Below are 27,916 nucleotides of genomic sequence, written 5' to 3' on the forward strand. Positions count from 1 at the left end.
TCTGGGTGACAAGGTCTGAAGCTTAGGGCTGCAGGGACAGGCCAGCCTGTCCCCAGGGGACAGGCTGGTCTATGGGGTTTTTTCTCTGACAGAGGCCCCAAAACCCTGCCACAGAATAGCTGGCACATCCTCCACTCCAGCCCAGTGCCCCCCAAAGCCAGAAGAACAACACGCTCTGTCTATAGTAACTGTGTGGAGTCTATGGCAACAGATGGAGTTGAAGAGGGGACCCTGGGGACAAAAGAGGAGTCATGGTTTTGGTGTCCTGGCTTCCCCAACACTCCTGTGATGGTAGAGCCTCCAGGAACTCCAAGCCCCAGACATAGCTGGCATCCCACAGGGGCCTATACACTTGGTCCTTACCAGACAACTTGTGTGAGTTCCTAGCAGGTAGCTTATTGCTGTGTTCCAGCCTGGAGCTCTTCTCTTCATCTCCTACCCATCTGTCCCCAGGCAATAAGTGGGTGTCTTCCTGCTATGGGCCCTGGGTATGAGCTTTCCTACCCAGGCCCAGTTCATCTAAGCCAGTGGAGGCTACAGGAAGGCAAGTGCTATCATTGGGCTGCAGCTCTTCCCGTGTCCAGGCTACCATCCAGCTGAAGGGTAGATTTGCCCAGGCCAGCCCCGCCCCTCCTTACTCTCAGAGATCAGCTGTACACTTTCTACCTCGTAGGGTTGCCCTTTCTCTTCATGCTTTAAAAGCCATCATGAAGGACTCCCCTTGTGTCCCCAGGTCATGCCAGACCCTGGCGATAAGAACCAAGAGTAGCATCAGAACGGGGACAAGCTCTTTTATGTGCCTGCAGGTCACCCTGAAGATCCGTGGTCAGAAGTGGAAGGATCCTAGGCCCTAGCTGTCCCCTCCCACACGCCAGGCCCTGCGCCCCCAGGGCCTTCAAGCTAGGGCCTCCAATTCACTCATTGCTGCTTACAGCTGCTGCCACATGCTGGTTTTAATAGCATCCCTTAGAAGTGGCCCAGGATAGATAGGACATGGAGGTCACCTTTATCATTGCCCCACACTGACCAGTGGGAGTGGTGGATGAGGAGGACAGGAAGGAGTGCAGTCTCCACTCGCCTTTCCCGTCATGCCCTTACCACCCTCCATGTACGACGACAGTCAGGCCTCACATTGTTCAAGATACTAATGAGCTCACAGTGGCTCCTGGACATAACAGGTACTTCCTGTTACAGAGCTCTGGCCACTGAACTCCCAGTCACTTAAACTGTTGACAGACCCTCAGATTCCTGGTGGAAGGCCATTGACAAAGCCCCCATTGTGGGGCACGGGCAGGCCAAGCCTCAGAGTTCAAGGGATACAGTCAGGCCAACAGCGCATCCTCAGACAAAACAGCAGGCCAGCCCCGCACTCACAGTGAGCAGGAGTCTCTCATATCTTGAGCCTCTTGCTTGGGAGGGTGGCAAGGTGGTTACCTCATCCCCTCTGGGCTGCTTTTTCCCGTGGAGAAAGGCTGCTGCCAAGCTGGACATTCGGGAATTTCTTAGGTCATTTGGCATCTGTGACTGATGGCGTGAAGTCAAGTCTCTAAGGAGAACTCGGCATCCCGAGATCTTGAGAACAGCAAGGAGCAATCCAGCATCTTCTCCCTGCCCCACCCCACCCCATGTAGCATCCAGAAATGGTAGGGGGAAGGTCCACGCGTCTTGTAAAGCAGAGTCCAGGCTCAGAGCAGGAAAGAGGAGGCTGGGGTCAATGCCTAAAGGTCTGTTTAAAGGGCCAGCCAGAGATCAAATGCACCTGCCCCTAATCCAGGTACCATTGTCCATGGTCCCCCAGCTGGGTTAGATGACTTCAGAGTTGGGGGAGTCAGGGACTGGATCTGTTAAAAAAAAAGATAAAGAAGTGAATGTGGGGGGGAGGTGCCTGTGTCCCCTTGTTCAACTCTGCACGATGAAGACACCCCCCCCCGTGATGGGAGGCCCCACAGAGCCTGTGGTCCTAATGTTAATCAGTCAGGGTGCTGTAAAACCTGGGTGACGCTCACCTAGGGATGGGAAGAAGACATCCCCAGGGCCTGGAGGAGATAGAGGTGTGCTGGGATCAGAGAGCAGATGATGCCCCGACTCCGAAGGTTGCCGCTGGGCCACATAGGACAGCGGGGGCCTGGTCTTCGCCTCAGGCATCCCCTGGAAGGGTGGAGTGGTCTCAAAGCCTGGGTTTTCGATGCCTTGGGTGTTGCTGCTAGAGAAGCAGAATTAGGGGTGATTAGTGTCACTCGGAGCACTTCTAGCCTTCCTGTCTCCCCTTTCTTCCTGCTCTCCCCAGCTGCGACAAGGGCAGCCCGTGAAAGCCTTCCACCTCAGAGGGTCTAGTGGGATCACTGGTAGAGCTTCCTCTGACATATCAGAGACGCTGTCTCCTTCAAACACATGGTAGGACAGGGACCAAGCTTCCGCAGGTGACTAATTTCTAAGCCCATCCAAGCCAGCCCATGCCCAAGCACAGATAACATTGTCATGCCTGCCCATCTCTGACTCCTGCCACCCCCACCCCGAGCCCAGAACAGCCATTGGCTTGCTCATGCCTGCTCAGCCTGACACCTTTCTCTTGGAACGCCTGGTGCAGCCAAGTCATCCACCATGCATGCACCATGGGCTAGGGCTGGGTCATAAGCATGTTGTAATGTCTGCTCCAGCCTGCCACTTCCACTCCTACCCATCCTAAGCCAGCACTTCCGAGCAGAATCAGGGCCCAGCAGGGGTGAAGGTGATACACAGAGCAGCCCACCAGTCCAGCTGTGCCAGATGCAGCTCTGACCAACTGTGCCACGCTGAGCAGGGGCCCCATGTCACACAGAAGCACCCTTTCCCTGATACCTGGTTCCAGAAAGACTCTCAAGGTCACTGTGGGCCTTACCTGTCCATCCTCACCAATTCCTGGGCACCTACAGAGAGACAGAAAAGCTGGTCTCAGGAAGGAAGCCTTCTGCAGGGCCCTCCCCCTGCACCCAGGGCACGCCCAGGAGCCCATACTGTTCGCTGAAAAGGCCTGAGTTCTATGTGTCTGTCTAACAGGTGGACCCAAAGCACAACCACCTCTGTATACAAGTGAAATGTGTCTGCGTTTTCCACATGTGGGATGATGTTTGGCCCAGGCTCACACTTCCCCAGAAGTCTGACTGTCAGAATCTAAGTTTCAACCAAAGGCCAGGCCCCTGCCTGTGCTGACGATGGCTTTCTATTGGGAAGTTAGCCTCTCTGGTCTTTAGCCACAGCCTGTTGGGTAGAGGGTTCAAGGTCAGCTCCTGAGATTAGATGGTCCGCTCTCCCCTCAACCTCCCCATGGCTTCCCAGCCTTTCTACCATTTTCTCCCCCACAAGCCACTGCCACTTCACCCCATCCTTGGGGTCCCCTGAAAACCGGCCATCACCCAGATGCAAGAACACCAACTTCCCCCTTTCTTGCAGCTCCCCACACCCTCCCACGGATCCTTCTTACAGGAGGAGGCTTGCATGGGGAAACGGACTGGGGAGGGGGGTATCTGCAAGACGAACACAGGGAAGTTGCACAAAGTTCCTGAAATCTAGGCCACTTCTGCTGACAGAGTGACTCTGTGTCAGGCTGCACAAGCCAAGCTCATCCTCGCCACCTTGCTCTGGGGTAAAGATGGAGATCTCCACTTTAGAGCTGGCAATGTTGAGCTGCCTGACCTTTTCTTTTGTCCCGAACATGCTCATCCCTAGGCAACCCGGACCCCAGCCCAGGACTCGGGAACTTTCTGCCCAGAGTGGGGCTGTGCACCATGAGCTAACCTGCCACTTGCTCTTTGTTTTGGCTCCCAGCACTCTACAGCTGCCACTCTGGGGTCTGTAGGGATCAGTGACTCCCCAAGCGACACTGTCCGTCCTTTGGTGCTTCCTTTGTCTAAGCATTGGCGCTTCTAACATGTGTTTCTGTTGCTAACAAGTCTGAAATTGCAGACTGGATTTGGGAGCTTTGATTCAGAGGCAGAGGAGAGACTCACAAGTGTTTGCTTTAGAAGATAATTCCACTTGGATGGTTTTATGTTTGTTTTGGACTTTATCTTGTTGAGAGTGGGTCTCACTATGTAGTTCTGGCTGCCCTGAAACTCACTATGTAGCTGGCCTCAAGCTTACAGAGGTCTGCCTGCCTCTGCTTCTTGAGGGCTGGGATTAAAAACCTGAGCTAGAAAATAAATTCTTGTTCCCCTTCCTGCTATTGAACATGGGACATTCTTACTCTGGGACAGTACAAGGTTATTCTCTACAGGCATTCAACATGCCATGAAATATAGCCCATTCCAGCCCATTGTCACCCTGGGCTCTTCTCTAAGTCCAGGTCACAGGCTTTCCTGAGGCTAATGGGAAATTTGGAGCCAGTGTTTAGACTGAAGGTGTATGGAACTGGGACCTGTCTTCAGAATCCTACATGAATGGCATTCTGTCCTGGTAACACACACACACACACACACACACACACGCACGCACGCACGCACGCACGCACGCACGCACGCATGCATGCACGCACACACTCTTAGTTTTCTTTCCTTTAGCCATCTCTATGCCATTAGGTCCCATGAGCAGAATGAGAACCCTCTGGATGCTCCTCAAGAAAGGCCAGGTCCAACAAAGGCTGAGTAAAGCCCCCTGCATACTTCAGCCATCACCCTGGGTCTGCTTTCCAGTTCTTGTGCCCTGATCTGACCATGTGACCATCTAACCATGTGACCAGGCGGTGCTGTGGTCTGGGCAAAGGGAAGAGAAAACAGAAAGCACCTGGGAATCCATCTGGAACCTAGCCTAGCTGGGTATCTCCCCGACCCCATCCCCTCAGCCATTTCTCCCCCCTAGAGCCCTGGGTTCCTCCTTCACTCTAGTCTGTCACGTGCTCCACACTGCCACTTTAGGGATGCCCATGGGCAGGCTGTAGTAGGGTTCTAACAGGAAGAAACAGTCTGAGAGGAAGGGTGAGGTTGCCACAGCCCACAGTGGCCCTCTGTGGGCCTCCAGGAAAGAGGGTAGGGGGATGGCAGAGTAATTGAGAGGTGAAGGGGAGGGCAGAGGAAATCTGCTGTGAGTTGGTGACAATAGTCTTCCCTCAATTCCCTTCTGCAGCTAGGCAGAGGAAAGAGGCCAGGGAGGAACTGTAAGTGCGGAGAAACTCCCTACCCACTGGGCTCCCACCCCTCAGAAAACAGGCTCATAGGAGAGGCCGGGGAAGACAGGGGGGCATCATCACTCAGAAAAGGGATGCGAGTGGTGTTTGTGACCATGAACTTGAAGCCTGGCTCCACTGCTCGTTTGCAGTGTGTTTCGTTAGGCAAGTCAGGGAACCCTCCTTAGCCTCCGTTTGTCCATCTGTAAAATGAGGACAGCAATGTCCCCTGTTTGGGTTGTCATGGTGACTAAGCGAAGCACAGATGTGACAACTTGGCCCCACCAGCTGGGGGCCACCTCAGCTCTGCACTCACAACGCCTTATGACACTCAGTTAGCTCACTTGCAGAGTCTGAGCTTTTGTCTGTGAAAGGGCAGGGACAGTTGAAGCCATAGCTAAAAGCTCTGCTATTTCTGACATCCCAAAACTTGTTTCTGTCCCATCAACTGTTGCTCATTACAAAACAAACCCACCCATAGGCTCAAGCAGATCTCTAAGAGACCCCTGAGTGGCAGCATCCTTATAAACCAGTTTGAGCTAGTCCCACCCATCCTGTGTAGTCACCTACTCATTTGTATGGAGTGCCAAGCCAGCCAGCCTGAGCACTAAAGCAGCTGGCAGGCATCAAGCCCAGAGAAAGGCATATGTAGGTACCCTTCTCTCTCATCAGCCACAGAGTCAGCCCCTTGCAGGGGTACAGAGGAAGGGGAGAGGACTGTGCAGCCCTCATGTCCCATGCCATCCCTGGCCTCACAGTCAGAAAAAAAACCATCACCATCCCAGCAAAAGTTACTTACGGCGGTGAGAGGCGACCTGCCTCTGCTTATAGACCAGCAGCAGGATAAGTGGGAGGCACAGGATTCCCACGATGCAGGCGCCCGTGGCCAGGGCAGCAGCCGTGATGCCTAGAAGGAAAAAATGCTGACACAAGGGTTCCCTTACCACCACTTCTCCTGAGGAGAAATGGAGACACAGAATGACCCCAGAGGTGCTCACATTCTGCCAGACTGGAGAAGGGAACTGGACAGGAATGGACTCTGCATAGCATTTATGGAAAGGTTCCCAAGCTCTGTAGGGATAAGTTCTAGAAGTGTGTGTGTGGGCCTAGCTACCCCCAGAGGCTTAGGACCTTTGTAAAGCCAGCCTGACTTCAGTTCCCCTCACTCCAAGGTGGCACCCACTGCAGAGAAATCTTATTCACCATCTGGAGCCAGGCTCTTCCTGGGAAGTTGATGAGATACTGGTGCAAGATGGTGCCAAAAGCCCCCCATGGCACGTGCCAGGCACTTTCGGAGCAGGCACGATGGGAAATTCATATATCAGGACCCAGATCCAGACCCTTAGTGACCTGAAGAGGCCAGGGAGGTCTAGTGACCTCCTTTCAGAGACAGCCTATGTCCTCTATCCCATAGGATACGGGAAATGAGGTAGCACCAAGGAAGAGAGAGCAAACTCCTTATTCCACCTACAAGAGACCACCCTGGACCTCAGGTTGTCCACCAAAAGGCCCTTTCCACCCGATGCTGGAGTTCAAGGTCCAAAGGAGCCCAAGTGATGCAAGCAAATTAGAACACAGTGTTGCACAACAGCGAGGATGTGATTTGTTGCGTGACACTGGCATTTGCTTCTAAAGATGGATGTTTTACTACAATGAAAACAAAATATTCCAGCCTCACCAGGCATGATGGTGCAAGTCTTTAATCCCAGCATGCAGGAGGCAGAGGCAGAGACAGGTGGATCTCTGTAATTTCAAGTCCATCTTGATGTATACAGTGAGTTCTAGCACAGCCAGGACTACATAGAGAGATCCTGTCTCAACAACAAACAAACAAGCTGGGCGTTGGTGGTGCACGCCTTTAATCCCAGCACTCAGGAGGCAGAGGCAGGCGGGTCTCTGTGAGTTCGAGGCCAGCCTGGTCTACAGAGCGAGTTCCAGGACAGCCTCCAAAGCAACACAGACAAACCCTGTCTCGAAAAAAGCAACACAAATAAACAAACAAACCCTAGCCCATCCTTTGAGGGAATCCTTGATCTTTCCAGGGTGAGGCCCCTGAAAGCTTGGCCTATTGATCACAAACATGCACACTCACTCACACACACACACAGTTATAGGAGCATTAAATTTGCAACAAGAATTAGAGAACTGAGCTAGGGGTGTAGCATTTGGCTAACAGGCACAGTCCCTGAATTCTATTCCCAGCACTTGGGACAGGAGGCTAGACTAGAGAAATGTCCTTAAAAAATCTTTAAATAGCCAAAAACAGAGGGGCAAGAAAAACGGCTCCTTCAGTAAATCGTGTGCTGTGCAGGCATGAGCACTTGAGAGCTGGCTCTCCAGGACCCTTTCAAAAAGCCAGGTGTGGCCACATGTAACCGAGATAGTGGGGAGGCAGAGACAGGAGAACCCCTGGGAACCACTGATCAGCCAGTTTCACCCTACTGTAAGCTGTAGATTCAGTGAGAGTTCTACCTCAAAAACTTAAAATAGCGAGCAATTAAAGAAGGCACCTAATGTCAACCTCTGGTTCTGCATGGACACATACATGCATGCATACATAGGACTGTAAACATATGTGAAAATTCAAAAGTCTCTTCCTTTCCTCAATCTGAGCCCCATCACAGACCACAGTCCTTATCTATCTAAACCTGGTCTTATCTTATGGGAACACATAAAATGTTCTCCCGGCCCCCAAGCACAGTTTGGACATCTCTCTGTTTACACAGAGACCCACTTCATTCTTTCCAGGGCTCTATTGTACACAGCTTGCCCCAAATTGACAGAAACATCCCTGTCTGGTGCAGACATTGTTTACTTCCATTTTCAACAGTCCTCATCCTGCAAGAAGGAATCCTTAGGCTCAGATTTCTGCTCACCGGGGCAGGACATCTGAACCTAAACACTTAGCATCAAAGCACTGAGCCAGGGAGTGTTGCGTGCGTGTTTTCTCCTAGGCTGTTGCACAATTATCTCAGAAAGGGCCGTGCCACCGCATGAGCCCCACATCATAGGGGGTTGGTTTATTTCAGTCCATCTGCTGACTCCAGGAGTTTAGCTGGGAACAGACAAGCCCTCGGAACCACAACCAGAGTAAGCCATTTCCTTCCCAATTTCAGCCTTTCTCTCTGCCAAAACATGGCTGGGATCTCTTGTCACAGGATCAGGTTGGCCTCCAGAGAGCTCTAGGAGTCGGATGTGCCTTGGTCTATTTGCTGCCTCTGCACTTTATTTGGGAACAAAGGCCATTTTTATCCCACCGTATGGCTAAGCAATATGGAAGCCTAAATGGGCTCGCAGTGAGGTGTATGGAACTGAGCAGACCATTGGCAGGCGCTTTAGAAGTACCCATTGGTATGGAAGCAGTACCAATTGCTAGGTGAATTGCGAAGGAAGTTCCAATCCACAGGAAAGCAGCTTCCCTGCCGGTTTTAATGTGGCTGCATTTGAACGTGGAATACTGAAAGTAAAAAACGTTCCATAATTCATACCATTCAGTGTGGCTAAACCCCATCCGAGGACCTTACTGTGGGCAATCTGAGAAGCTGGCGGCAAAAGCACTTTTCTCCCATCCCACAGTTACTAAGCAACTCGTGGAGCAGTTAGCCAGGTGCTCACATCCTGCCTTGAGGATTTGGCCAGGAACCTCCCTGCCTGACCCTCTTGTTTGCAAGTGGCAATCCTGCCCTCTGTGGTTCCGTTGGCTTCACGTCCAGAGTCAGTTTCCTCATACAGTGAACTTGTTGTTCAGGCTACTGTAGTAGGGGCAAGCTAGGGAGGTATGCATGTGGGCCCAGCTGCCCCCAGAGGCTTAGGACACCTTTGTAAAGCCAGGCTGACTGCAGTTCCCCTTACTCCAAAGTGACACCCACTGCAGAGAAATCTTATTCGCCATCCGGAGCCAGGCTCTTCCTGGGAAGTTGATGAGATACTGGTGCAAGACGGGGCCAAAAGCCCCCATGGCACGTGCCAGGCCCTTTCGGAGCAGGCAGGATGGGAAGGCCCAGATTGGTCAGTCTGTGCCCAGGGCCTGCCAGGTACCCTGTGGGTGTGTGTAAAGGAGGCTGAGGAAAGCATCTGGCATATCCTGCTGCCTAAGGGATGGGAAGGGTACAGAGACGGGCCGCCCAGCCCTGTCCTGATCTCAGGGGAAATCCACAGCCCCTCGGCAATGCAATGGAATGCCAGCCCACGGCTTTGGCAGGCTCCTTCACCTGGCCAACACTTCCTCTTGCCTGAAACCCACTTGGACTTGGTCCTGGTTTAATCTAAGCTACTCTCCCATAGGGTAGCATTTAGCCACTCAGACTGGAATTAGAAAAGGAAAAACACAAAAACCCTGGCTGGAAGCATCATTAACAGACCCAGCGAGTGCTGTGGTTGAACACTTTGGTATGAGACAGAGTTGAGGTTGGGACCTTTCAGAGTTAATGAACAGTAGAGAATAGTGCTTAGCAGCTGGCCCTGGGGCCTGTTTAGCAATGACATCGGTGGCCAGGCAAATGCTCTAGAAATGTGTTAAGGAACCCACCTGTGTTTACCATTAGTCCCCATCTCTTAGCACAGGGGTGGGTGAGGTGCCTTGGGATGCAAGGCCCAGTGTGCATCAAGAGGAAATTGGAACCCACACCTCCATGGCGATGGAACTACCCTTGCAGACTGGTGGCTGAATGTTCAGCAGCCTTCACCCCTCCCTACTGTTTTGTTCTCCTGCTCCCTGGGCCTGAGACACAAATGGTCCCCATCCGTGATGTAGCCCCTTAGATCACATGTAAAAGGAACATGGGCACCCCCATTCCTCAGCAGAGCAATGATGCAGAAAGGGGTAGTGCTGCCCAGATTCTCCACACACACTCCCAAAAGTATACCCAGGAACTAACTCGGGCTTAGTGGTTAGTGTCCAGACTGTGCAAACCAGGAACGTGGAAGGGGAGGGACACCAGTGGTCATCAGAGTCATCCTCTGCCCTCAACAGCTGCAGTGGCATCAAGCATGTTCTTTTGGCCCTCAATAAGCCAACTCACTGGACAATAGCTCAAGGAATCAGGAGCCAGAAAGAGACTCCACAGCTCCAAGAATTGGCAAGGGCTTAAAACATCAAAAGCTAAGGGCGGAGAGGTTTGGAAAAGGTGAACCTCCTTGGAGGTCAGGTTCACACGTCCGCCTTGCCCTTGGATGCTTCTCCTCTAAGTCTCAGGAATAGAAAAGTCCCCAGCCTCCTGGGCCTGTCCACTTCTCCAGCGCTCTCCCCTCTACCATCTTCTGTCCCTGTCCCCAAGACTGAAAGCATACGACTTATTTTCACAAGGTCCTGTTGAAGCCAGGCCTAGTGGTTCACACCTGGAATCCCAGAACCTCATAGGCAGAAGCAGGAGGATTGCTGTACATTTGAGAGCAGCATGTTCTACATAGCAAGTCCCGGGTCAGCCACGACCTCCCTGACCCTCATTTTCCCTACTCGTGACATGTCAGCAGCACTAGCAGAAGTAGACGTTTGCAAAGGCAGGTTCTTGAGGAAGAAGCAGGGCCGGGGTGATTGCTCAGAGTGAAGGAACCATGGGGAAGTGAACGTCGCCCATGCCCCACCGACGTGTCCCCTCAAACGCATACATGTGGGCACACAGGGCGAGCTGCTTCGTGGGAAGGAAGAAGATGCTCAGAGGGGAAGTGAGGACAGCATCGCGGCTTGGTGCTGAGGACACCCTCGAGCTCAGCGGTGTGTGGCAGAAGGGCCGGAACCAAAGGCCTCACTGTCACACCGGTGTGGCTCTCATTCAGTTTTGTACACGGTGGGGTTGTTGGTTGGTTTGAAACTATGAGTGATTTGACTAGAAAGTTGCTTTGATCTTTGAGTTGCCTTGGTCTTTGGGGCTTTACACAAGGCTGTAAGTTCAGCTGGCTCAAACCTTCAAGCATGTGGCCAGGGTCACAGTTTCCCCTTCTGCCCCACCAGAGCCTAAGCAAGAGCTGGCTCACACTAGATGCCTGGCAAACCTATAAGCCACAGACCTCCCTTTGTGGAGTGTGGGGCACCCTAAGACAGGACCCCTTGCCTGCTATATATGCCACAGGGCATTTGCAAACAAACCTCTCTTTGTCCAGCCTCCCTGAGAGCAGAGCCCTCCGACTCACCCATAAGGCCTCTCTCTGGCCCAGCACCAGGGCTGACAGCCACCCTGCACTCAGCATGCCCAGTCTCCTTCCATAAGCACAGGAGATGGGCTATGAGCAGAGCTGGACAGGCTACAGTCAAGTCCCTGCTGTACCGCTGAGCAGTGCGAGTATGTGTCACCTTGGTCGAGTGATCCGTGCTTCACAGATCGAGCAGTTGCAGGAGCAAGGGCTTCTGGGGCCACAGTCAAGAAGGAGAAAGGGGGTATAGGCAGCAGCAGAGAGTATGGCGGTCTGCAGGTGTATGGTACTGAGGTGAGAGTCCAGAACAGGATCTGGGCCCAAGGTAGATACAGAGAGAACAGAGTGCACAGGAGATATGGGGGTGGCCGTCCTTACTGTCACTGTCCTGTTCGTTAGATGGGTATGCAATGCACGTGGATGGTGAGTCTTTGCCTGTGGGAACAAAGAGAGGACTGTTAGACGAGAGTGAGGCTCATGAGGCCAAGGAGGTTGGTCCAGGCTAGTAACTTCTCCTGTCACCAGAATGCACGCTAATGCCTGCCTGGCAGTACTGGCCCATGGAGTCTGTACACGTGTGTGTGTGTGTGTGTGTGTGTGTGTGTGTGTGTGTGTGTGAACACATGCAAGTGTGATCACATGGGCATGCACTCACACACACACACACACACACACACACCCTGTTCTCATGCCGCCTCCTAGAGCAAATCGTTACCTGCTAGCACCTACGTCTCGATCCAGTCAAATCTTGCCTTCTCAGAGGGACTGACGGATATACACACTCACTTCCCAGCCATTTAGCCATGATCAACTCAAACTCAGCACACTGCCAGCCCCCCATCACCTACATTTTCTCATGAGCAGGCACACTGCCAGTTCAGGCACATAACACCCCCTTACACGAAAAAGCCGCTCTGTCACAAACAGAGCCCACACGTAAGATAATCACATGTCTGCACCCCACACACAGGCACCCACTTCTTTCACAGTCACATGCCCTTGAGTGCCGTGTCACTCACAGTCTCATACATAGTCACGTAGCAGATGTGCAGGCGCCCCCCTCCCTCCCCCACCCCTCCCCCACCCCACCCCTGGCAGTCTGTACAGAACGCTCACCTGTCTGTACCTGCAGCTCCATGTACCCGTAGAGCCACTGTTGTGGGTGGTGGTGCTTGATCTCTACCACCTGACAGCAGTAGAGGCCGCTGTCCTGCAGGGTCACCTTGCGCATGGTGATCGAGAAGTTACCGTGATGGTCAGAAGCTAACTCCAGCCCATGTGCCTGGGCCTGGTCGTGGCTGGTTTGGGTGTCCTGGTGGCTTCCGTGGTGCGGATGAAGGTGCTGGAATGTGAAGTTGCGGATGGGCCGATGTTCTTTGCACACTTGAACCTCACCTCGTGAGCTGAGGTACCATGTTTTGTAGAAGGTCACGTTGTGCCCTTTTGACACAGGGCCCAGGATCCTGCAGGTCAGGGTGACGTTCTGCCCTTCGGGACACACGTACATGGAATACGGTGTGGCAACCTTGAAAGCTACCACCAAACCTGCTCAGAGGAGAGGAAAGCCACTGTCACCTGCCTGAGTGAGTGCCACTACTCGGCACCCTCAGGGTGAGGAGAAAGCTTGACTTCAGCCTATCCCCAGCTGCAGGCCCTGAGCCTTGGCCCCTGGCTTAGTATACACTTCATCCCAACCTGAATGGGAGGAGCCTCCAGGCATCCCCATGTGGAAAGGGAGAAGGGGGTGGGAGCTTGAGTCAAACGACAGACTGGCCAGCCAAGATGGGGCCTTCTCCCAAGCAGAGCATGAATCCTGGCTCCATCCCCACCTTGGATACCCCTGCCCTGCACAGGAAGGAAGCACAAAGGAGAACAGGAGGGCTTAGTCTTTGGCCATGCTCCTGGAGATTACCAGAACCTTCTGCTCACCCCCACTCCTCACCCAGGCCACGCCTTCTTCTGTTGTCTCCTCATTGAGCACTAACTGATACCTGCATGGGCATGACCAGTGCCAGGTGCCCTACCTCTGTTGGGAGCCAGTGACCCAGCTGAGCAGACAAGCCTGCACTCACGCCCCTGTGGGCAGATGCAAACCCGTAGCCAGTTTTCAGAGACTTGGGAGGGAAGACATGCCCTTCCAGGGATGGGCATGGCCCTTCTGGAAAAAAGGGTGGGTCTTTAGACTTCGCATGAGACTTCACTAGTGAGCACTTCTACCTAGGCGAGATGGCAGGAAAGCAGGGAATATAGGGATACACGATAGGTCCTCACCCACGTACCTGCCTTCTACCCAAAGGTAGTTCTCCTCCCGGGGCAGATAAAGAAATCCTCTTGCCCCAGTCTGAGCCCCCATTCATCGTGATAGAGAAGGTTAAGACAGGGTCTCATGTATCTCAGGTCGGCCCCAAACATTCTATGTAGCTGAGGACGGCCCCGAGCTAACCTTCCTGTCTCTACCTCTCAAGTGCTGAGATTTTGGGCATGTGCCATCAGCCCAGTTTAAAAGGCACAGAGCTTTATGCATGCTGGGAAAGCGTTCCACCCACCGAGCCACATCCCCAGCCTGGGCCCAGACTTCTGAGACTAGAATGTGGGCCTGAGCCCCACCCCCACCCCCCCACCCCTGTCTAACTGTGTGAGCCTGTTTTCTCCCCTGTGAAGAGCAGGACGTCACCCAGCAGCCCTGGTTGGGAGAGGAAGAAAGGCGGGATGCATGCGGAGGGCTCTAAGTGAGGGGAGCTCTGGCTACCATCACACCTTAGTGTTGCTTTGGGTTTCATTCACATTGCAGGGACTCCAGGAGACCTAACAGCTAGGGAAAGAGGGTTTAGAATACATAGAGAGACTATGAATGGGAGGGCCAGGGTCATAGTTCAGTCAGAAAAACGTTTGCCTCAAAAAACGTGAGGCCCTGAGTTTGGATCCCTAGGACCCAGGTAAGAATCTGGATGTGTTAGGGCAGGCCTGTAAGTCCTGTGATGGGGAGGTGGGGGGTAGAAAGAGGCGGGCGCCTAGAACTTGCTGGTCAGCCAGCCGGGACTTGGCGAAGGTCCAGAGCAATAAGAGACCCTGTCTGAAAAGGTGGGAGGGACACATGCCACCAAGCCGAGTGACCCCAGTTCAGTCCACGTGGTGGAAGGAGAGAACAGATTCCAATTCCTGCACGCTGTCCTTTGCCTCCATACACGTGCCATGGAGTGTACATGCACACATGAACCCCCCACACAAAATACTTAAAGGTTTTACAAGGTTGCATATGACATCTGAGGTTGTCCCCTGACCTTTGTATACATGTATGTGCATGTGCACGTGCACATGCTCCATTCAGACACACACACACACAGCTCCATTCAGAGGTACCATCTAGCTCTCTGGTGCTCCCTCCACACCCTCAGAGCCCAGGACTGCTGGTACCAAACTAGGAATCCCTAAAGCTCTGACAGCCCAGTGCAAAAGGCAGCAGCCTGGTGTGGCTTTTGGAGTTGAACCAGACCACACTGGAGTCCAATGACAGTGAGTCATTAGGCTGAGCCTCAGACTCACTGGAAGACAAAAATAAAAACATCAAGAGAAGGGGGTGGGTGGGTGTTAAGGCTAAGACAGGAATCATTCACACAAGTGTCCTAAGAGTATTCTCTCTGCAATTCAAGAAACGCTTCTCAGGAGAGGGGCCAAAATCCAATGGAATGAATAAGCCAGCTTCAGACTCTTCACCACAAAAAAATCTGAATGACTAGTAACAGCTGATGACCTAGTACTGGAAGGCTTGTGTGTGTGCATGAGAGCGTGAGGACAACTGCAGGGCCCTAAAGAATGCCTGTAGGAGAGGAGCATTGGACCTACAAGGTAAGGAAGACAGACATTCCAGAGCCACCCCGCCCCCAGCTCTGCTCTTACACCGAAGAGATGTCTGGAATGATGTTGCCAAGGCGAATGCAGATTTCAGAGCTTCTTTGGTGAGATACCGTCTCCCTTTCAGGCAGTGACAGGCCCAGGAAGGGAAAGTGGTTTGGCTGAAGTTGCAGAGGGTATAAAACAGGCTTCACCGAGAACTGTGAGAAGCCATGACGTGTGTTGCGCACTCTGCCCAGGGGTCTGGGTTGCATGTGAGAGCCTGAGCGTAGGGTTGGATTCTCCCCCATTTCATTAGTGAAGACACCAAGTCCACAGACGGGGCGAAGCATCTTGCTTGCTCACCATCCTTCGGTAAGGGACCACTGGAGATGGACTTCAACCCGGGCATGTGTACTGTCGAAAAGCTGGAAGCCCCTGAGCCCATGTAGCCTCCAGACCTGGCATTTGACCCTTAAAATAAGGTGTTGCCATTGTTTGGAATTGCTGACACTTAAAAGGAATGGATGTGTGGCTCTGGAGAGTTTGCTCAATGATTAACAGCTCCGATTGCTCTTCCAGAGGACCTGGGTCCAATTCCCAGCACCCTCATGGGAGCTCACGACTCTGTCTCTAACTCCTGTCCCAGGGGAATCCAATGACCTCTTCTGGCTTCCTCAGACACGAGGCACACACATGGTACACAGATATATACGCAGACAAAACTTCCATACACATAAAATAATTTTAAGTGGGGATTTGATAGGAACATATTAACCCCTAGTGTCTCTTTGAAACAGCAAACAGCTGTCTATGCCTCTGGTTTTATCCACATGAGCCTAGAGGTTCCCTGCATATGGCCACTAAACCCTGGCCCTGCCAGATGCAGGAGGGGGCCTTCCCAAACATCCACAGAGGGAGCCAACCCTGCAGCTGTGCGGCAGCTACCCCAGGTCTTTCTCCCCTGATAAGTAGCTGTAGTCCGAGAGACACCACCATCCTTGGAGCCAAATTCAGTTCCATCAGCATTTGCCCAGCGCACAGGCCCTGGGAGCTATCTGGAGGCAAGCAGAGCAGAGGTCAGAGCTGCAGGCCTGCGGTGGGTGCGGAGCACATGACAAATGGCAAGACGCTTAGAAACCAAGGGTGTGGATGAGGGGGGACTCACATGTGGCTTGAGTGTCCCCCAAATGGGGGGGAGAGGAGGGATGTGGCAGGGGTGTGGTGGGGTGTGGTGGGGTGGGGAGGTGTACCAAGCTATGTCAGAGCCTAAGCAACGGTGTTTGGAGCTCAGGTCTGCACCGGAGCGGGGGGGGGGGGATGGATCCAGTCCTGTTTCATTTTCAAGGGTCATGGGATGAGCAGGGTTCAGAGAGAGTAGGAGACCGGGCATGGTTCCATACTACCCACCCACACTAACTTCTCATTCCCAAAGTCAACAAACCTCTTCCTGAGTTAGAGGGAAGGAGAAGCCGTCCTTGGATTGGGGTTGGGTTGGAGATTTTAGGCTTGGGGGTCAGGTAAGAGTGGCAGAAAAGACAGGGTTTGTCCTAAAGGAGAACAGGGGCCCAGAAATGTCCCTGTGTCTGAGGCTCAGAGCAGCTGGTCCCTGGGAGGACAGTCCGGGGCTCAGGGCTACTGAAAACAGTACACAGGCATGCAGAAAGGCCTGGACACATACCTGAGAACACACACACTTTGGGGCCACGTGCAGCCCGGCTGGAATTATAATTACTTGTCGAGAGGATGTTGCTCATTGTCCGCTGCCAATCCCTTAGGCCACCTGGGTTATTGTCAGAGACCAGGAAAATGGGTGGGGAGGAAGGCCCCTGACTCCAGGGTAGCCAAGTTCACATGGGGCAGGAAAGTGTCCCAAACCCTATCCCACACATGTAACCAGTGAAGGGCACTGCCCTTGGGGGACAGGTTCCCTGGTCCCCTGCCCTGCCCTACTCGCCACTGAGTAAGACCACCCTACACCTGCAAGCTTGGAAAATTCCAGATCTGGGGTCTGCTATAACTCTGTCCTAGACAGCAAGATCCCTGGGCCCTGGAGCCTCCTAGGCTAGGCCTTTGCTGTATGAACCTATACAACTGCACTTAAGAGAGTCCTGTGTCCTGAACCCCTTCATTGCCGCTCTCAGATCCATATCTTTTTACTTTTATTGTTTTTAATTGTGTGTGCAGAATAGCACGACAGGGTGTGTGTGTGTGTGTGTGTGTGTGTGTGTGTGTGTACACTCACATGCATTGCATGCATGTGCATATATACACATGAATGCAGGTGTTCACAGAGGCCAGAGGTGTCAGATCCCCTGGAGCTGGAATTAAAGACAGTTGTGAGCCAGTGATGTGGAGGATGCTAGGAACTAAACCCAGGTTCCCTCTTAGTCCCAAGCCATCTCTGCAGGCCCCTCAGGCCCACTTCTTATATGTTAGGTACTTTATCCTAATGTGGGTATAACCCTCTATTCCATGTACTTTTGTTTTATTATTACTATCTATGCTTGTGTAGGGTTTCTTGTTCTGCATTGCATCTCAGGGGTTAGTTGGTTAGTTTTTGTTGTTGTTGTTGTTGTTTTGAGACAGCTTTTTGCTATGCATCTCCAGCTAGTCTAAAACTCACTGTAGCCCAGGTTGGTCCTGAACTTATGCTCCTCCTGCTTCTGCCTCCTGATGAGCTCTGGGATTGTAGGCAGGCGCTCCATGCTATGCCTCATCCTCACTTTAAAGATAAAACTGACTAAAGAAATAGAGCTCCTATGGCTGAGCTGAGACCCACACCTTCGACCAGCACGCAGACAGGAAGAACACTCCCTCCAACCATCCTCCCAGAGTGGGTGGAGCTAACATTTCATCTTTCAGCTCTTCGAAGAAAAGGAGCTGACCCCGAGCTGACCCCTACACTCTAGCAACTGTTCCTTCTGCTCCTCAGACCCAAACCAAAACATTCTTTCATTCCACAGATACTCAGCAGGATCTTAACGTGAGTCCATCTCAAGGCAGAGGTTGTAAAGGGGAGGGCCCCCTGAGGGAACAGGTCTTTGCTGCCTCTCCTGGCCGTGCTGCCCAGCTACAGATAGGGCAGAGCCTCTGCGGGAAAGTCTTCAAGAAACTCTTACTTGGCATCCTCTCCAGTCTTGTTTTTGAGACTGTCACCTCTTGCCCCACATCAGGCTCTGTGGGCGAACAGGGGATGGGTGTGTGTGGGTGTGGACAAGCTTTAGTATTGTGTTTTCCCTGACAGGCACTGGCTTTACCCACAGTCACCAAGGCAACACCCCAGAGGTTTTGGAGGTGGGTCCCGAACTTGATTGGTCAGGCCAGGAAGGCCCCACCCAGACAGCTGAGGTCTCTCCAGCTGCTAGCTTGCCAAGTAAACAATCTGAAGGTCTGCAGTTGCTAGCCTCACACGTGATGAGAGAGACCGGGGTCTCAGGCATGGAAACCCGGCCCAGCTCAGAGGCCTCACTTGCCGGGACGTTCTCCGGGTGTCTAAAGGGCAAGGCCGGGCTGTATCATTAGCAAGATGTATGGCACCGAGAAGGACACAGAGGCCGGGTCCAGTCAAAGCCCAGAGGAAGTGCCCCAGGGTGAAGCTGCGGACTGAAGCCAACAAGTCTGTGCAGAGGGTTCTCTAGCTAGTGAGGACAAAGGGTATCTCAGATGTGTTTATTGATCCCGGCCCTAGCAGGAAGTGTCCATTCACATGGACCAAGGAGCCTGGGAAGGGGAAGTGGGGCTCTATGGGAGGAAGCCACACTTCCAGCACCTTGGGAAAACGGGCTGCATCCAGGGATAGAGGCCCTAGCCACTGGGCCTCCTGGGGACGGTCTGGGCAGTGGGCCAGGGCCCTGGCTCGGGGAGGCTCCTCTGGAGGATTCCAACCCAGATTCAAGGCCTCTGAAGGAGGACTCAACCCCATGGCCACTCCAACCAGGGAGACTTCCTAAGATCAGATCCATGCAAGGGGCTCACTTAGTAGGACTGTTCTAAGCATGCGGACACAGACTTGTTTAATTAATTCCCAAGCCTGTGAAATAGGAGCTTGGGTTAGGAAGCCAAAACACAAAAGAAACCTGGCTACAGTCTCACAGAGACTAAGTTGTGGTCAGAATTCAAATCCAGGCCTCTGGGGAGTTGGTGCTGTCTCTAGAAACCAGAGGTAACCAGAGACTGGCTCCACCTCCTCCCCACAGATGGACGGCTGACCTAGCCAATGAGGGCTTGGTTTGCCTGGCTGCATTAATAACTCAAGTAGTTTTACTTTTGATTTTACATTAAACACTGAATCATAAAGAGAGGCATTTGTTCCCGTTTCAGTATTCCCTTAGCCCTGACTATATCAAAGAAAAAGTCATAGTTGATGCCACTGTATCTTCAAAATGTCCTTTTTAAAATTTTTACTTAATTTATTTCCACAAAGAGACAGCAGCAGGCTTTACATGCTGACTCTGGCCCAGCCTGAGTTTCCAACTAGCATTTAATTCCCTTATTTGGCTTGCCAGTGATGTTCTTTTATATGTTCTATTTATGGCCCATGATACTAGCTTTCCACTTGTAACACTGTCTTAAAATTTCCTTTAAATTTTGTACTTTAAAGAAAAGTGTAGATTTAAAGGAAAAACAAGTAGGCAGATTGTTGGGCAGATACTACATACAGGTGATGAGCAAATGAACCCAGAATGCACCAAGGGGAATTACCCTCCCCAGGGACCAGCAGTCAGCTGCATCTGTCACTCAGCCTGCTCTCGGCTCAGTTGGGGGAAGTATGTGCCTGGGGCCCCATGGTGAGGGAGTAGATGGGGCAGGACTGGACCCAGGGTCTCCTTGGAAGCCGAGAAAGGCCAATGGGAGGGCTTGGTTAGCAGCCAAGCACAGCAAGTTCATTAGCGAATGTCCCTTGCTTTACTCTGGAGATGGGCAACAGTAAACAGGCTGAGTGTGCAAATGGAATGTGAGAGAAAGCTCATCCTAGACCAGGGTGGCTGTTGTGGCCTCTTCTCTAGGGGATTTAGGAGGAGACCCACCAGCCACCCCTGTGGCCATTTCAGACTAGTAGCTAGAACCAGCCTGGGCATCCTTGAGATGTTAGGAGTCTGGGAAATGCATTCCCAGTGATACTTCCCAAGGCTTCCTACGTCCTGGACATTCATTGGGGCTCTGTAGGCAGTGAAAGCTCCGATGGAAAGCAACTGGTATGGAGTCGCTAGAAACCAGGCGATAACACACTACTGACATCACAAAGGCCAGCACCATGGGAAGTTTACCCATCAGCTCCACACAGCTGTGTCTGAGGGTGAATCGCTGCCCTGTATTACAGATGGAGACTTGACCAAAGATGCTAAGAAGCTTGCTCAGCTCGCAAAAGGCCAGCTGAGAGTCTAATACAGTCTAACTACAATACAGTTAAACTAGACCTGGAGCAAACCCTGGCATGCAGCTGTACCCCAGACCCCTTGCTTAAACCTCAGGAAGGCCATGGCCCAGTCAGACCTTCCAAAGGATCCATAGGTATCAGAAGCCAGTGCTAATTTCTGACAAGGCCAGACTGACCCTGGGCAATAGTTGCCTTTGAACTTAGGACCTCAAGTTCAGGGCTCAGTCAGTACCAACAGGACACATGGGCCCTGAGGACCCTCTGTTTCTTCTGCTTAGGCCTAAGATGCTATACGGAGGTGACTCCTGCAGCTTCCATTTGGTACTCCTTTCCTAGATCCACAGCCGGAAAGCGCTGCTGTGGTTAGTTCCTGCCCCCTGGGCATCCCATGGCATAGTCATCTTTAGTCTCTGGCTGCTGGGCGGGGCTTATGGATTTCCTAAGAGCTGACCACTACCGGGTCAGAGGCTTGCAGCATTGAGTTTACTCAACAGAGCCTTGCATTCTTGTTTACGATGAAAAGGAAGACAGCTGCCCATCTCTCACACCAGAGCCCCCCTGTTGACGGGGGTTCCTGGGTTCCTGGGTCAGACCGAGGACAGGCAAGGTAGTAACTTCCTCAAAGCTCAGGGATGCTGTGGGGAAGAGGTTCTGCATCCCCTAGGGTCTGCTGGCTTCTGGCTCCCAAGGCAACTGAATCCGCCCCCCCCCAATCTCAGCCCATGACAGGCTAGGACAGGAGTATGCCCCAAGTGCCCCAAGTGCCTCCTAAGCTCTGACTGCTTGAAGCCCCCCAGGCCCCCATTCCACCCTTCCCTAAATGTCATTCTGCCCAAGGCAACCCAGCACCTCAACTGACTGGTGAGTGTTCTCAGCCCCAGATCTCCTGACCACCATGTCTGCTATAGGAGAGAGAAAGAAAACATGAATGATCACACCTGTGTTATAGCCAATGCTGAGGTCAGAGGAGCTCTAGGCTAAAGGGCTCCTTTGTTCCTTTCCTGAAAGCTACACAGAGCCCTAATGACTTCCCTGAGCTGGACGGGGGAGGTAGCCTTTAGCTCACCAAGAAGTTTGAGTAGCCAAAAGCCAAGGCTGTGTGGTCTTCTGGGTTTGGAGGCACAGCAGGGTAGGGGTTCCCAGCTCCCCTCGTGGCCTCTTTGCTGTTGGATCTTCCACAAGCTGTGTCCCTCTACTCCGAACCTCTAGGACGTAGTTTCCCAAATTGGGGCTGATGAACAGACAGCATCCCATTCAACTGAGGGTAGGGAAATGACAAGAAAAGGGGTCTCACGGAGTCACTTGGGGGAGGACGGTAGCCTGTGGTAGACACAGTACTGGCCTTCCTGTCTGTGACTGCTCCCTGTCCCTGGAAGTGACAGCCTTCAAGGTGCCTTGACCTTGGTGCTGGGACTGTAGCATTCTCAACCTGTACCTACCCCTGCCTCAGTCTCTCCCTTCGGGTGGTAGGAAGCATCCAGACCAGGGCTTTCGATGTTCTGTTTATAGGGTGTGGATGCCTTCTTCCTTATCAAAGGTCCAGGCCTGCCTCCCAGTGCTGATAAGAAGTTATCTGTCTCTCCTCCCCTCTCCTTCAGTTAACCTTCTTTCTTTTCTGATCGGTCCATTGGCTCCCTCTGCAGAGCCCACCACCTCCATCCTGACACTTCTGAATCCCTCCATGACTGACACTGTCCCTGGACCCTTTCTCTCCCCAGTCTTACAGAAGCAACTTGTGTCCTGGTTTTCTGAGAAAGGAAGGATCCGACAGGCAATCTCCAGGGGACATCCTTGTTTACCCCTTGGCCACCTATCAGAATATCCCTTTTTCTTTGAGATCTTCTGCTCTGGGCAAGCAAGGACCAGGCTCTGGGGAACTACTGTTGGGACAAGGCACAAAGTGTGAGTCTGGATTTTGGAAGTGGCACCTCTCTGTGTGGGACTTGGGTGTCTGTGTTATCCAAGCCCAGGCATGGACTGGTGGCTGGGCTCAGGGAGTGTGCCATATCTTCCCCAGTGCTCCATGCTGGCTGCTCAGCTGCAATCTGGCTAAATGACAAGAACCCACTGATCACTCAAATGTGTCATCAGTATAAAGCAGGTGACAAAGCTGCCCAGATCTGGGAGTGCCCATCAAAGCTCATCCAGGAGTGTCAAAGGGGATGGAGCACTGGGTCACAGCCCCCCCCCCACACACACACACAAGTCCTCTGAGACTCCGGAGCAGGAAGGCAGGGAGATGCCCCAGGTGTCAAAAGCCAGTCAACAACCACTAAAGGTCTGGGGGGACTCACTTCATGTCCCTTTCCTGACTCGCAGAAGCTCTTCATGGCCCCTGCTCTGGGCTCTCTGGGCAGGGAAGTGTAGCAGGCAGTTCCCTCGGGAGACAGCTTTGCCTGCTGGTTTGGCAGCTGTTAGCACAGACAGATGTACTCGACTAGGACGGAGCCACCACTGCACCCTGCTGGGCTGTCCCAGCAGCCTCAGAACAGCGGTAGGGTGGAGGTCACCGCAGGCTGAGGGGATTCAAGGCACTCCCATCCTGCTTGGGTCCCTCCGCCCTACCGAACTGTGCTGCCTGAAACTCTTCCCCTGTGCCCCGCCGCCAGCGGACCTTACCTCTGGATGCAGTCAGGAAAAGAGCGAGGAGCAGGGTCCCCCAGCGCGGGCCGCTGGCCTCTGGGACCGTGGGGACACCCATGTCGCCGTCGAGCCGAGCAAGAGCAGACACAGACTGCTGGGGTGCGCGTAGAGCAGCCGGGCTCCGGGAGCGCAGGGAGCCTGCCGTACGCACCGCTTGCCCAAGTGAGTGCGTGCGGAACCCACAGCGCAGCTGACGACCGAGCCAGCTCCCCTCCCAGCAGCGCCCCCACGGGGCGGCGGGCGGTACTGCGTCTCCAGGGCCCGCGGGAAGGGCAGGTCTTGCAGATAGTCGTGGCAAATGTCCAACCAGACACTTCCCTCTGTAAAGACCTTTCTGCTGTCTCTGTCGGTGCTTCTCAGAGATTATGATGGCCGTGCATACTAAGGAATGGATCCAAGTCTAACCCGGCCTGATTTACAGTTCTCATAGTCTGGAGGCAGGAGCTCCTGCTGCCTAAGGAAGGAAGGAAGGAATGGGTGGGTGTATGGATGGATAAGTAAGCGAAATCTGATGTCCCCAATGAATTTAGCAAGTGGGAGGGAGCTTGGCCCCCTCCGGACTTGTGTGCACCGCAGCTGTGACTCCCTGTTACACCCATGCCTGCATGCAAACATGTCTGAAACACAGGCAAGGAATGCACAAGCCCAGAGCTCCCCAGCTTAGGACATGCTGCCACGTCTGTTGGTGTGCCCCATGGAATTCCCTCGGCCTCTTTCCCCCAGGACTTTGCCCACTGGTGCCTACTTATCCATAGGCTCACTTCATCTGTTTTGTTTGGTTTTAATTTACGTGTGGGTGGTTGTTTTTGCTTGGCTTGTATTGCTTTGTTTGGATAGGGTTTTTGTTTATGGTTTTTAGTTAACTCAGGCTGGGCTCAAGACTCTGCTACCTCAGCCTGCTGCATGCTGGGATTACAGGAGTGTACTGCCATGCCCGCTCTGCAGACTTGCTCCTATGCGGCCCTCCTGGCCCTCATAGGTACCTCATCCAAGGTTCTTGTCATCACTTAGAGCTTGCTGGCTCTGTTGTTTCCCAGCCTGACCTTGGAGGGCCCACCCCCACCCTTTCTGTCAGTACTTCCTTAGGCCACAACACCAGATCTGAGGTCACAACCAGTCGATTACCTGGGTCCTCCTGACCTCCCAAACCTGACTGAGTTTGGAGGACACGGCCTCCCACCCCACCAGTGATTTTTTTGTTACATATTTACAAGGTCATATATGATCTCAGATTAGTCTTGACCTTCCTATAAACATCTAATTCTTCTAACTCCTGAGTGCTGGCATTACACGTATGTACAATCATGTCCAGTGCTTAGGGTCAGACACACAAGATTCATACATTCTAGGCAAGTACTCTACCAACTAAGGGGTATCTCAACCCTCTTGTTCACCCTTTTTCAGTGGTGGGCATTGGATCCAGGACTCCACACATTCTAGGCAAGTACTCCATCACTAAATTGGATTACCACCTTCTCCTCTCTCTCTCTCTCTCTCTCTCTCTCTCTCTCTCTCTCTCTCTCTCTCTCTCTCTCTCTCTCAATAAATTGCACAGGATTACCTGGAACTTACAATCACAGCCTTTTTTAAGTACCTGAGACTGTAGGCCTGTCCAACCAGGCCCAGCCTCCCACTGTGATTGAGTCCCTTAGATGGGCCAGACAGAAAGACTGTCTACTGCCCTGCCACCTGAGTGACAGACCTGAATGCAAGCACTGCCTGAATAGTGGTAGATCTGACCAACATGGGGTGACTATGGTGAGTGCCAAGGAGAATGTTGAACTCCTGGTGGTCCCTGGATAAAGGAAAGAGGACAGACCAAATACAGTGCCAGGGGTCAGGGTGGTGGGACAGACTGGTAGCTGTGAGTTGTGGGCGCCATGGATGGCTTGTCCCAGGCTCTATGGGCACTTCCACTTGGGCTACTGGTAAGAAAGGCTACCTCAGAGGAAGGATAGTGTGTCCTGGTATAGTTAGGTGACCTTAAGCAGACTCAGTGTGCCTGAAGCTAGCAAAAGCCCTGGTGTAGAACCCCAGAAGCTGCCAAGATGCAAGTCAGGTCCCTGATGTGAACTTGATCTTGGGACCCCATATGGTGAACAACAGCTCTGGGTCCTTCTTGGTATTAGTACATATGTTATCTTTTGCCATAGGACAACCAAGACAACAGAGATGAGGTAGACACTAGGTTCCTCTTCCCACCCCAGCCACCCTCTGCAGAGGTGAGAGGGGCCTCGAGGAAAGAGCAGAGCACCTCCCCAACTCTGCCCCTACCTTCCCCTGATAAACACCCCAGCAATGAACATCTTAGGGTTGCATCACAGGAAGACACAGGCATTGCCCAAGCTGTGGGTCTGGCTCAGCAACTTCAAACCCTCTAGGGCAGGCCATGGAGGTGTGACTTCCTTCTTAGCTCAGAAACCAAAGAAATCAGAGCAACGGGGCTACAGAAGGGGCAGATCTGTTCAAGCCATCCACCCTCCAGCTCCAGCAAACTGGCGCTAGCTCTTATACATTGGTGATGGCTGCAGACCCTGGGGCCCAGTTGAGCTCAAGCTGAGTTTCTAGGGTGGAAGGTGAACGTTCATAGCCATAATCAGGACTGTGCAAAACACAAGGAGCACAAGTTGGCCTTCCATGACCATCATCGTGGCATCCCATAGCACAATGGAAAAAGATATAAAACCCGCCTGGGCCACAAAGGGCATAGGAGAGATTGTGAAGATATATTCTGTGTCCAGTCTGTTCCAGACTCAGGGTGAGGCCCTTCTCCAGGCCAATGAGAATTGCTAGCACAATGCATTCCCCTCCTCGCATGCTTACTGCCATTTTACACGTATTTACTCATTTATTTATTTATTGTGTCTGCGTATTTATGTGTGTGTAGGTTCTTGCCTGCCACAACATGAACGCGGAGGTCAGAGGACAACTCGCTTTTCTCTGGTCACCATGTAGCTCCCGGGTATTGAACTCAGGTCATAGGTTTGATGACAAGTGCCTTTTTACCAGTTGAGCCATCTCGATGCCCCCTAATCCTTGGTACACTACTAAAGATTCCCAGGGACTCCATGACCCAAGGTAGTGTGTGCCTAACAGTGGGGTTCAGTTCATGAGACTGCTCAAAACAGGACAGAACCCCAGAATGTCTGAACTAGAAGGAATATGAGAGGTCAAGGCGGGTCTGTCATTAACAGCCAGAAAATGTTCTCAATGTCACACAGCTACTTCTCAAGGCTCTTGGCCCTCCCCACTTTGGAAACAGTCTTCAAAGCCCCTGTTTCCAAGACCCAAAGCTAAGATCCTAAGAATCATCACCTCCTCAGGGTCAGTGACCCCCTTTTGGGTCCAGAGGCCCTGTCCATCTCTCCATCACTGCGCAGGTAACTCCAGGGCCAGATAGCACTGAGAAAAGTTTGCATCCATGTTGTGTGGATTGTGCTTTTCATCCCACCGGGTTTCCATTTGTCCTTGGCCATGGCCTGCTCACATCCGCTCATCCAGCTGTCTCTGCAGCTCTTCTCTCCTCAGTAATTCACGGTAACCCATAATGTCACTTTTGTGTAGCTGAGATCAAAATACTCGAGGGAGGGCCGGGCAGACGGCCCAGTTAGTAAAGCGGTTGCCATACAAGCATGAGGACCCGAAAGGGCCCACATAAGAAGTGGGGTGTGGTGGCCTGTACCCGTAATTGTTGTAGGATATTTTAACTAGGCAAAGATGTTACATTTGTTTATGCTGTGGAATGTTACTTTAACTGTATATAAAGGTGCGTGATTTTTGTTTATGCTGCATTTGTTTAATTATGTAAAGATGTGTTGTGTCCGTTTGGCCTTGCCTACCTAAAGCAACTGATTGGTCTAATAAAGAGCTGAATGTCCAATAGCTAGGCAGGAGAGAGGAAAGGTGGGACTGGTGGGCAGAGAGAATAAATAGGAGGAGAGATCTGGGGGAAGAAAGGAGGAGGAGGGAAGAAGAAGAGAGGAGAGAATGAGGGGCATGCCTGGGGCCAGAAGCCAGTCAAACATAGAGACAACAAGAAAGTAAGAAAAGGTAAAAGCCCCGAGGCAAACTGCAAAGAGAAACAGGTTAAAATTACAAGGGCTAGTCGGAGAAGAGCTAAACTAAGGCCGAGCATTCAAAGCTAATAATAAATCTCCATGTCATGATTTGGGAGCTGGTTGGTAGCCCAAAAGGAAAAGCCTGGTGCATATAATCCCAGCACTGGGGACATAGAGACCAGAGGATCCTTGGAGCCCTTTGGCCTAATTGATGAGCTTCAGGTTTAATAAGGTAGAGAAGCTTGAGCAATGGTTCAGTGGTTGAGAGCCCCAGACATCTATAGTTTCAGTATCTAAATGCACAAGAAGTAAAGACTGAAAGGTATCTGCTTTGTATTGTTCAATTAACTTATAAATTCATCCAACTTATGATAATTTATTGCTGATTATGTATTCCAAGTAAGACTCAAATCACTGCAGAACCGTAGTGGTGCATGTCTTTAAACCCAGCACACGGGAAGCAGAAGCAGGAGGACTCTGAGTTCAAGGCCAACCTAGTCTATAGAATGAGTTTCAGGACAGTCACAGCCACACAGAGAAATCCTTTCTTGAAAAACTAACTAAATAAATATTTAGTTATAGTGCTAAAAAAAATTAAGATGGAGAATTATTAGGGACCTCTCCCTCCACACACAATTTGAACATGCATACGCATGCATGTGTATGCATACACACACACACCCCACACCTGAGAGAACAGCTTAAAGGAGAAATGGTGTACTCTGGCTATTTTAGAGG

General features: G+C 52.2%; 2 protein-coding genes across 3 annotated transcripts in view; one reads left to right on the forward strand and one right to left on the reverse strand.

Moving 5' to 3' along the window:
* Cdh23 (cadherin related 23) overlaps positions 1 to 27,916 on the forward strand; it is a 365,574-nt gene that overhangs the window by 300,238 nt on the left and 37,420 nt on the right.
* Positions 936 to 23,309, reverse strand: Vsir (V-set immunoregulatory receptor). Of its 2 annotated transcripts, none has more exons than XM_005070845.4 (7): positions 23,097 to 23,309; positions 12,383 to 12,811; positions 11,645 to 11,701; positions 5,937 to 6,044; positions 2,879 to 2,906; positions 2,007 to 2,200; positions 936 to 1,841 (listed from the first exon to the last, which is right to left on the reverse strand). In XM_005070845.4, the coding sequence occupies exons 1-7, from the start codon at positions 23,176 to 23,178 to the stop codon at positions 1,804 to 1,806; spliced, it is 936 nt and encodes a 311-aa protein (XP_005070902.1). In that variant the 5' UTR covers positions 23,179 to 23,309; the 3' UTR covers positions 936 to 1,803. The 2 variants fall into 2 exon arrangements, with proteins under 2 accessions (XP_005070902.1, XP_012969376.1); XM_013113922.3 differs by having other exon boundaries at positions 2,007 to 2,203; positions 23,097 to 23,306.

The sequence above is a fragment of the Mesocricetus auratus genome, unplaced genomic scaffold (genome assembly GCF_017639785.1).
Source record: "Mesocricetus auratus isolate SY011 unplaced genomic scaffold, BCM_Maur_2.0 Super-Scaffold_100027, whole genome shotgun sequence".
Taxonomy (NCBI): domain Eukaryota; kingdom Metazoa; phylum Chordata; class Mammalia; order Rodentia; family Cricetidae; genus Mesocricetus; species Mesocricetus auratus.